Source organism: Macaca fascicularis, chromosome 1 (assembly GCF_037993035.2).
Source record: "Macaca fascicularis isolate 582-1 chromosome 1, T2T-MFA8v1.1".
NCBI classification, from domain to species: Eukaryota; Metazoa; Chordata; class Mammalia; order Primates; family Cercopithecidae; genus Macaca; species Macaca fascicularis.
In genome coordinates, this window is record NC_088375.1 from 147,378,447 (window position 1) to 147,390,000 (window position 11,554).

Genomic DNA, 11,554 nt, shown 5'->3' on the forward strand with positions numbered 1-11,554 from the left:
TAATTTAGTCTTTGGACTAAAAAAAACACATACTGGCTAGCTTCAGTCTCATTTTGCACATAGTAGAATAAGACTAAAAGATAGCATGCAAAGGGCCATTGGGTTGCGAGATACCCCATGAAATAACATATAGAAATTATGGGCTTTAAGAATTGGTACTTTGGCACCCAAATCCACTGCAGTCAACAGTCTGTGCAAAAACACACACAAAAATAAGTCTTTTTTGCTTTTTGCTTCACCATTTTATATCAACATTAAAGAATGTTTCATTAAATTGGAGTAGATATTTTTAACCATTTTTCCCTTTGTAATAAAGGCAGCTTGGATTTAATATGTTACTTGTTCAAGTAACTTATTTTAAAAAGTACAATTTTTTGTATCTTTTTAAACCCTAGCAATTAATGGGAAAATAGAAAGTACAGCCAACAAAATTTTAAAATAATCTGAGAATTGTTAGTGTACAAGTAAAGGTATAATTTGTTCTCTTTGAATGTCTCAGTGCTTTCCCATCCTAGTATCAGTTCCTTTGAGGTATGTCTACTTTTTACATCACACTAGAATATGTAAAAACTTTTCCTAAAACTGTTCATGTGTATTACTTCTTTTCTACTTATACAAGTACAAATGACTTTTATATAATCTAATTTACTGTAAGGTCTTTTACGTGGCTCAAGCCACAGCTCATTCAAACATTCTAAACACATCCTTTACTACTTTGTATGGAGTATTTTGATCCATTTTTCTTTCTGAACTAATATGATTATGAAAGTCTTGTTCTTGTTCCTCAGCAACAACAATTTGTGGGCAGAGTTATTATCAATTATACCTAAATATTCATCATGAAGGAGTTGAGATTTCTCAAAATTCAAAAGAAATATCTCTTAGAGCAAGGCTGAAATGTGGGCAATCTAAATAAGTTGGCATTTCAGGTTGGATAAAGACAAAATGCAATGTTTTTTTAAGAGGAAAGAAACTAGTTATAGCTAACAGGATAAAGCACATCATCAGTGCAGGTAATTTTACCAAAATGTCCTAAATGCCAGCATTCAATAGCAATTCTGGGACCCTGGGCCTTAATAACAACACCCAACACGTTGGAGGCTGCGGCAAAACCAAAGTAATATTGACCCCACCTCTACTTAAAATTGTGACATTTTGTTCATCATGTTTTTTGCATTGATTTTAAAATGCTGCATTAAAAGATTATCTTAATTACTGATTTTTTGACACCTCCTTAAATTCTACACCCAAAATAAGTGCCCACTAACCTCGACCTTTCTCTTAGCCCTGCTTAATAAGTAATCTCCCTGAACTTTAGTTACCTCATCTGTAAAACTGAGGGAATAATAATTCAAAGGATTATGAGGGCCTAATAATATTGCATGTGTAAGTACTTGTTCATTGTAAACGTAAATGTATAAATACATTTACAAAGCTTTATGCAACTCCAAGATAAAGTTATTATATTAAACATTGTATTTAAAGATGTAAGGTTTATGGCAAGTTTAAGTCCCATGATTGATGACAGAAACTGAATCAGAGGCCTTAGAGAAATAGAATTTAAGACACACCTATTCCTACGAAACCTTATTTAAGTAAAGAAAAAGGTACAGTAACAACCCAAGAAATCAATTTCCTTTCCAGGTTTCATAATTAATCTTCATTTGTAAATCCTGTTTGTCCTCAGATTCTCTTTACAGTTCCTAAGAACATTCAATTCACCAAAAATGAAAAATTAATTTAGGAAGAAACTCTTAAGACAAAACTTGCAGCTCAAACAACAGGTGAAAGCATACAAATATAAAAATTGTTTTTGAAGAAGTTGGGGATGTGAATCTCTTAGTTCAAGATGGGGGGTTGTTCTAGAGTGAAGGAAGGTGAGATGCCTCCTGTTCTCATGAGCTAATGATTGTTTCCAACTGGTTAGAATTCAGTGCTAATTGCATTTTAAAACACCACCTCTGAAATCTTTTTTCTCTCTCAGGATCTTGCATCCATGTTTCACATTTTCAATGCAACCTTTGCACTTCACCTTTCTCACTCAACAAATTCTGAATGTCAGATCTACTGGAAGAACTCAGTTCAGATCCTTCCTCTCCCAGCAGGTTTTGATCTGGTGGTGATGATGTCAATACCTAGGAAAGGCTGTCCTGCCCTGGTTCTGAGGGGAGAGAGACAATTAAAATCGGTACTTTGGTGACTCTACTCAGGCTTGTCCATTCTAACAGGGAGTCATTAAACAACTTTCCAGTGTCATTCAAAGAACTTATAACAGAATCAATTGATTTTCATCCTCTGCTTTATTAGTTGTGATTTAGGAAATAGAATGGCCCTGTTTACACAGCTGTAACATGTCAGGGCCTGTAGTACATTATTGGCTTGAGGCCTCCGAGTTGCCGTCCATTCTCAGCAGAATCAATCTGAACTTGAAAACATTCCCTCTAGGAAACATGCACGTATCTACTAGCATAAAGCACTTCTTGTACAACTGAAAACAGTATTCACTTGAGGTAAGTTGCAAGTTCACCTTCCAAAAATCAGCCCCCGCTTGTCATTGCTCTCAGCATGTTCACTATGGGAGAAGAGGGCTACAAATGCCTCTTTAACTAGGTACCCAGCATCGGTGAATGTGTTACACTTTGCTGCTAGTCAGATCTCAGACTCTGCAAGTGGGAGTAGCTGCCTGTTTAACATGCGTTCAGAGCACTGCCAATCTAAAATGGCTGCTCAGTAATACTTTAATTGCAGTTTCATGGAAACAAATTGCTATTTAACTGCAATAAGCATTTCTGTGACTTGGCTGGACTAACAATAGGTGAGTCTTAGTAACAAAGCTACAAGTAACATTAACTTGTAAATGGCCTTTTTCCAATGGCCTCTTAAAGGAGTCATAGGTGGGACAGCACCCAGGACAGAACTCCCTGGTGAAGGGTGAAGGGGTCTTTGGGGTGAAGGGTGAAAGGATTTTTTGATTTCCTTAATTTAAATACAATTAGGCTACACAGAAACTCTTCACTAGACTCCATATGTAGATCTTGGGTTCACTGTTATATGATTTATGGGCCCTAAGAAACATTTTATATAAATAGTAGTACACATTAGAATCTTACTATATTGACATTTGAAGCCCTTTAAGGGCTTCATTTTAGATGTTCAGTTGTTTCAAATATCTGTTAATAAGGGCAAAAGAATTTAAACACAGCTAATATTAAGAGGATGACAATTTCACAACTTCATTTTGGTGTGACAGTTTTCTCATTTTGTATTTTATAAGACACTACAGTCCAGGTTAAACTATTTCCTAATAAATCATGAAAGAGCTGAAAATAGTTTCTAGTGGCAAACAATTTGGTTTGGAAAAGCTTCAGGCTCCCCTGCCTTGCGGGATGTGTAAATCTAACTAGACAGTTAGGTAAAAAACATTAAACCCTTTTAGAGGACAATCTTTTTACAAAATTGTTTCATTAGCAAGAGTGACAATTTGCATGATTGAGACATTTATATGTATCATAAACATAATTTTTTTTATCGGTTCAGCAGGGCTAAGTAACGTTTGCTTTTATTTTTAATTGCACTTGCTTGTAGGGACTGGGGGCCATCTTGCTCTATGACATGCTTAATATTAAGTAAATCCTTTCAAAAGAAGTGTCCATCTCGCTAACTAGTAACATCACAAATGCAATGGATGAAAGGTAGAATAAACTCATAGACTTTTTTTTTTTTTTCCTAAGCAATGCTGAGGTTGGGGGAGGAACTGCACACAATCGCTGCTCACATCTGAATAAACCTGAGTGTTTTTAGTAGCTTTCCATCCACACAGAGCATCCCCATTAGAGCCAGGTTTTATTGTTTGAAATGCCTCTGGTTTCAAGAAAGTGTTTTACCTAAAGCAAGACTACTACTTAAATATGTTCTATTGTATATTCATAGCTCCATTAGTCCTTCTCCAATTTAGCACATCAAAGAGAAGGCTTCATCACTTGCATGTGGATTATACTAACATGAGTGACATTTGTAATCTTATAGGTCTGCAACTTAAGAAATGCTTTTAGAAGCTCATTATTAAATACGCAGCAGTGCTTGAGGAACCAGCCATATAATAGTTTATTTAAAGTCTGTAATGACCTTAGCCCTCCACATCACTAAATGCCACAATATATTATTTACTAAAATTATTAACCACCTCCTTTGAATTTCTACACTATCAGGGACATGAGTGCTCATGCCAAAAAGAATATAGAAAATGCCTGCAATCTCATTAACATATTTCCCCCTTTACCATCCCAGTCTAACTTCCTTGAGAAAGTTTCTTAAAGGAAAAAAACAAAAACAAAAACAAGAACCAGCAACTAGCTTGAAGAAATTCCCCAAGGATCTAATTCAGACAGACATCTAATTCAAACAGATATATATGTGATTTCTTCATATTATTTCCTTGCATTTTGTTTTTATAAGGTTCTAACAAAATTATTCACTTCTGCCTTTACAATCTCCTCTAGGTTTGAGGTTCAAGCAACTGATTTTTTTCCCCCCTGCCCTGGAATCTCTGAAAACAGGAAGTGAGCACATTTCTCAAAGGGAAGCTGACTGGTAGTTGAGATGTGCTGGGCTAGACCTCTCTACATGGCTCCATGGCTATTCTCAGAGGGAGGGTCTACACCAGGCGCTTTTCTGGAACAAAATAAATGCCATCTTAAAAAAGAAAATTTTAAATACTAGTGTTCACACACCTGGTTTTATTAGTCTGTGATGGAAGTTATAGTTGAAATTTGCTCACATCTAAGGAAGCTGGCAGTACAACCTCAGCCTGCAGGCCTATTTGGTTTTCCTCCTTCTAGCACTAGCTGTGTTATACCCACATGCTTTCCGGAGGGCAGCTCTGCGGGCAGTGCAGGCGCTGTCGTGGACATTCTGCTGCCTGCAACCAGCAACTCAGTATCTCAAGACTAAGACTAAATGAAGTCAGAATCTTCCCCCAAAATACATACAGAAAGGCAGAGTCAGTCAAGAAGTCTAGGAGCAAAACAAAATAAACATATCTTATAGCCGACCACACGAGCCTAAAGGTCACCAGGAAACAGCTACTTCACCCATCAAAGATCACTATAAAAGAACTCTGGGTCCCTACAACTAGGTGAGTTTCAAAATATGTACAGTTATGACTTAGAAATTGTGACTTCCTTCAAAAGCTATAAACTTGGTAAGAGAGCAGGATGGTTGTGTCATATATATATATATATATATATATATATATATTTTTTTTTTTTTACATACTTTTCATCAATACCCAAGGCTTTGCTATTGAGAAAAAGAATAAACAAAATAGTGGATACTCAAGTATTTATATATAAACACAAAAGACTTACTGTGATCTAGAAGTGTAACGAAATGCTGTTAACAGAATATTCTTGACTTATAGAAAGGACTGTTAGAAACTTTGCTTTGTACCCCTGCCAATAATGGATGGCGTGGTTAAGTAATTTGAAGAATATCTTACTGGTCAAGAGCTAAATAAATATACCACCTCCCTCAACTCCTTCAAATTTAAAGTGAGCTTGTTATTCAACAATAAAAACTGAATGTTTCCAAAATACAGAAAAGAAAAAGCAGTGTTTAAACCCAAACACCATTAAATATTTTTTCTTTTAAGTTTTTATTATTTAAATACACCATACTAGAGCAAATGTCTCTGAAAATATCACAAATAAAAGATTTTTTTTTTCTTCATTCAGCAAATTAGAAGTGGGGGAATTTTCTACACAGTAGCTGCTATGAGCCTGATTTTTTTTCCAATTTTTTTTTCTTTTTTTCATTCTTTTTTTTTTTTCTTTGCCATGGGAGTAGCAACATTAGGACAAAACACTTACATGCATACATACATTGTATTTTACAGAGATACAATAAGTGTTTGTGATAGAATATCACAAAAGCCACATCTCTTTCCTTTATCTCATGTTCAGTTTTGATTGAAACACGTTTCCTTACAACACTTAAATATACAAAGAGCAAATAGAATGTTGTTAAGGTAAAACACAGGGTACAAACTCTGGCCAGTGCCCTGCTAATTGTTAATGAGGGTAGAAAGCAGATTTGAATGCTTCTTTTAATTAGCTTCATTAGTCATTTCCCTCCCCCCCCAGCTCCCTCCCCCCCCCCCAAGATGTCCTCTGGTGGATCTTTTTTCATTTTCTCTACAGTCTCCCATTAGCCCAGGTTCATGGAGTCCTTAATGTTCATATTCAGTCATTTTAATACACCAATAAATGCGGGAAGGGCAATCAAGACTAAAGAAGGTGCAATGGCATGGAGCTGGCACTGGTGCTAGCTACAAAGGTGACTTGTCTATTGAAGACACATGGGATCCACCTGTGATGAACAAATCTGAGATGAAGGCACGCATTCTGCATTACTCTGACCTTTTAGCAGACCTGCAAGAAATAAAAACGGGCATCTTAGCTAAAATGCTAAATTTGAGAGATATTAAACTCAAATATGACTGCTTTTGTCTTCCCCACATTCGCTAATCTTCTTCTATTAGATTACTTTCCAACTGTGACTTGATAGAGGCTTTCTATGCTACTTACTCTGGCAGTGAAGAACTAAAGCATAACATTTTCTGCAGTTTTACTAGCAAAGAAAATGAGACAGAAAATGGACACTCAGAAAGTTTCTGGTGTAAAGTACTACAATTAATTGCTTAACTCTGTTAAGAGAAAGTGTCTTTCCAAAAGGAATGTAACATCTTGCCCAGCAGTGGGATCTTGAATTTTTTAAATAGCGGGGACATTCCAAGACAAGTTCCTACCCAGGAAGTTTGGGGTTAATAAACTCAACCGTGTAACCTTTAGGAATGTTGCTTAAACTGCTTGTGTCTCAGTTTCCTCATCTTTAAAGAAGGGATAATGACGCTGTTATGATAATTACATAATACATAGGGGAGCACTTTCAACAGTGCTTGGCCCTTAATAAAACCTCAACGAATAATGGCAGTTATCATTATTATTCTGATATCCCCATGTGAAAAATATTCACCCATTTGGTACTACCTATAGGTGTATGTGTGTCTGTATGAAAATTTCTATGTACAAATATTCACATATTTTTCACTATTTCCTATCTGCTATGTCTGCTATAGTTACACAAATATGTGAATCAATACATGTAATGTGTTAATGACTTGTGATAGAAAAAAGAACATAGTTCAATGCAAGGGTAGCTTCAATGTCTAAGTCAGAAATGGAAATCCACACACTTGTCAAATACAATCTGTTTGCAATTACCAAAATGAAATAATATATATTAGGTTTTTATGGTTTTTAAATGACATTTTGAGCTTCCCAGAAGTTCTCATTTCACTCTTTCCCTAACTTACAAAAAGCCTGTAGTCTATTAGGAACTGCAACCCCCCACTTCTAAGCTAATTAAAGTGGTGGAGGCTTAATTCCCCAGAGTGGAAGCTCAGTGTGAGAAAGGTAATTTGTCTGTCCAGAACAAAGATGCGGCAGCAGCCAGCAAGCATATTTAATAAATGAGCATCAAATGTCCTCTACGATGGACACACACAACACCAATTATGTAACTATGGGGGAACTGCGAAGTGACATGTCAACTAGAACACTCACTAAATTTTCCTCCAACTAAAGAGATGTGATCTAACTCTGTTCCACTGAAAAGCACAGATAATTCTAGATGGTACCATCACACTTTTGAGTGGAAGAAAAAAATTCCAGAACAGGCAGCAATCTACAAAAGAAAAAATTAGCCACAATTCCTGATTCACATAACCCTCTAGAAGGCAGTATTCTCCCGAAGCTAGCCAAGCCTCCTTTAAGTGATATAGGTTACAAAATGTTGTAGATCCTTGAAAACTAGTGGCCTGAGATTTCAGTCCATCTGAAATGCAAGACTTCAATCACTGTATGATTTAAAAGCTTAAAATTATTTTTCTTGGAATATACAACAGCCAATGATGCAGAACAACCACTACACAGCCCAGACCCTGGGAACAAATCTCCGAATAAAAGTTTAAAGGGACCAGACAATGGGGGCCTATATTTTCCATGCAATTAACTGCCTTTAAAGAAGGGATGTTCGAATAATCAACTCATTGCTTTTAAGCCAGAGGATGCTTGAGTGTATTTACCACGCATGATACACCAAAAATGTAATTGATTCTGCGAATAGAAGGAAAACGGCCAAAATAAATGTCTAATTTTCCCTACCAAAAATATGGAGAACAAGAGAAGAGAAAATAATAAAACAAAGCCATTTGTCATTTCTCCCCATCTCATCGCCTCCAGAAAAGAAACGCCACAGGGTTTTGGGAAAATAATTTTAAAGCCTCTCCAGTTCCAAAAAGCAGTTTATGTTCCATCAGGAAGTGTGTTTTCATTAACTCTTCCCCCTTGCCCTCTCATTAATATCTCTCTGGACCATGTTCAGCTTGCCCAAAACCTTTATTTATAAAAACTACCTTGTGAATTGACCGTGCTCATGGTGAGCTGAGCACCAAGGGCAAAAATGTGAGACACTTATGCCAACGGGGAAATGTTCTTAATTAACAGCACCCCCAAAACACAGCTTCTCACCAAGGTCTGACAAGAACATATCCTTAAATTGTATTTCCTTGTGCCTTTTAAGAGCTATTAATTTTTGAAGGCCACCTGTCTCTTTTTTGTCTTCCAACATTAAGAAAATATACACTAATAGGTTCTTATTCATTGCCTAAAATATATTTAGTGTTCCAAAATGAATACCCTACCACTGCCATCCTGGAAAAGGTGTAGAAAACAGATTTCAATGAAAGGCACAATACATGTAATCTCATCAACAGGTAAACCTGGTTTTTCTGCAGTTCTCCTCCCTAACACCTCTAAATTTACGCCATCTTATACTGTAAAAGATGGTATGAAAGCCTGCTCATATTTCTCAGGTGTGCTTTATACTTAGTCCCTACCTAACATTGCTATTGCCTGTATTCAGTGCTTCACAATCTAGCAACATTTTCCATCTCATTTCTACATCCTTTCATTCTCACCATGCATGCTGGTGAACTGCAACAATCATTTTTTTGTATAGTACTTTGCTAAGTCAGAGAAAGAAATGGTATAAAACCAGCAACAAAGTGAAGCTCTAACTCGGGGAAAAATTAAGCTTTGACATCAGGAGCGGACAGGTCTACCATTTTATTCCTAGCATATTTTTTCTTTTTTGCTAGTAACTACAAACAGCTTTGCCTCTATTTTGAATAGGTACCTCAAAATATTTGTTACTCATTCATTGTTCTCAACTCTGCCCTGTAGATTCACTTCATTAGAATCCAGATCATAAAAACCTTTAAGCATTTATATGTCTAGGCACTCCTTAAAGAAGCTTGAAATGCCTCATCAGCAGTGACTGGTTAGTTTCCAATTAAAGAGTTTGACTTTTATTCTTAAAATGGTTATTCTATGTAGCTTCCCATATTAATAAATTAAATAAAAGTGCACATAATTTCATGTAATTAACACTAAGAAACGGAACATACAGTTAAAATTATCATAAACTTGAGCAAGGGAACCTTTTCATCAAATATGAAATCAAATATGCTGCATCAAAATATGGCAGCATAATTTTAATGGTTAAAAGTTTTCAATTATTTGTCATCCACCCACCTCTACCACCGCACTAAGAAAATGCATTACAGAAGACAAAGAAGTCTATTATTTTCCCCAAGATTTTTGAAGCTTGCTAAATTCCTATTTGCAGATAAATGTTGTTGTTTTTTTTTTTTTGTGATCCTTACTACAGACATTAATGAAGTTCCTATTGTAAATCCATAAAGAATTACCAAGTGAAGTGTGCACTTTTTGTTTCAATGCAATAACTCAGTGCTGTGTGATTGCCTGGGTTAATGATGAAAAAGTCAAACATACTATCAGAGCTGATGGAAAAATCTATCACCAATCTGAAATTAAAATTCATCTGTGGTCAATAAGATTTAATATCCATGCAAGTGGCGCTGTAAAGAGTAAATGAATCAATGTCATCAATACATAATCAGTATGAAATATGATGTGAATAAAATTATGCACACGAGTCACACATTTCACTCTTTTCTGGGCCAGTGTGGAATGAACAGTCTCTTAACTGAAGGTTGACAGTAATTGTTACAAATTAGGCACAGCAGTTATCAAAATGCACTCACTTGCATAGCTATAGGACTTATTAAGGAGATTAAAATAGATCTGAAACTATCCAGTACTGGGGGTGCTGGACAACTGTTGATCACCAATTTTTCCCTCTGGAATATCTTCTAATACTACATGACTTGTATATTTGTATAATTTCCTAATTTTTAATTCTGGTACAAGGACTTTCAAGTTGTAGATTAAGAATCAAGATACATAATCTTTAATGGCACTATTAATGGCACTAAGCAGGTTAGCAAAAACAAGAACTTGGTTTTAAATGTCATAACTTATTCAAATGTTATGGTACCACCAAAGAACAAAAATGCCCTCCCATGGAATTACAGAATGTTTTGTAAAATTACTCTTCCAGAAGTAAATGAATCGTAAATTGGGTTTGGAAAGGCAGGTGTCCGGATTGCTATTCCTAATGCAGAAATCATTCTTTCATGACAAAGATCTTTATTCTCTTTGCCTACCATAAATGTTCTAATTTTCCTCCCACAATAACATATCACATCACGTTTCTGAATTTCAAAATTGTCAAATGGAATAAATAACCAGTTATATGGAAGCTTTACATTTTGTTTGCTTTTGCATGTGATAATCTTATGTTCAATGTTGAGTGAAGCTACAGATATAACCAAGTCAGGATGTATTTTTTTTTTAACTACAAAGGATTCACAATTTCATCAGCTATCCTACTTCTGAACACTCTATGTACAACTAGTAATCTACATTTCTTTAAAAGGGCACACAAAAATACAACCACCCCAGAAAACTCTCTTGCTAGGTTAAGAGGCTGAACCTTCCAACTTGCTGTAATAAAGCTTATTAGTAATTGCTGGGTATTCACCTTCTGGTCTGGCAGTAGTGGATTGCTCTGAAGTGAATTCAAATGGCCATTGATGAGAGCTGTAGGTCTATCATGTTCACAAAATAAACTGCCATTGATGTAGTGAAACCGATCTCCCGGGACCAGGCGATTCCGGCAGGTAGAGCATGTAAAACACTGAAAGGGAAAAACAAACCCACTGAAAACAAGGTACAAATTAAGTATTTTTTTGGTCACAAGTTTATACTGGTTTTTAAGCAGGTATCTGTCAAGTACAGAGGCACTTAGGGTTTAGCGTTTTTTCTTCCTTCGACAGAACTCCAGAAAACAGCCAAACTGCTATCAATTGGACCAGGCTAAATGAGGACAAATCCAAATACGTGTGTATTTCTGTCTGCAGCATAGGGGAAGTGTGGTCTGTGCATGTGGATGTGTAACAATCACTGCCATGCTACAATTTCAATCATTCTTTTAAGTGTCTGCAGCTTGAGAAAACAGTTCATACCAAGGAGAAATGCTTTGTCCCCACGTAGGTAGGAAAGGTATGATT

The 11,554-nt window shown here is 36.0% G+C and overlaps 1 protein-coding gene across 4 annotated transcripts in view; it reads right to left on the bottom strand.

Annotated features, from left to right (window-relative positions):
- Positions 1 to 5,868: 5,868 nt before the first annotated feature.
- The window catches only part of LMO4 (LIM domain only 4), a 143,266-nt gene continuing 137,580 nt past the window's right edge, over positions 5,869 to 11,554 (bottom strand). For all 4 annotated transcript variants that reach the window (XM_045367784.3, XM_045367776.3, XM_005542809.5 and 1 more), the window contains 2 exons: positions 11,026 to 11,181; positions 5,869 to 6,428 (listed from right to left, as the gene is read on the bottom strand). In XM_045367784.3, coding sequence (XP_045223719.1) covers positions 6,420 to 6,428; positions 11,026 to 11,181 — 165 coding nt within the window. In that variant the 3' untranslated portion in view covers positions 5,869 to 6,419. The remainder of the gene's footprint in view (positions 6,429 to 11,025; positions 11,182 to 11,554) is intronic.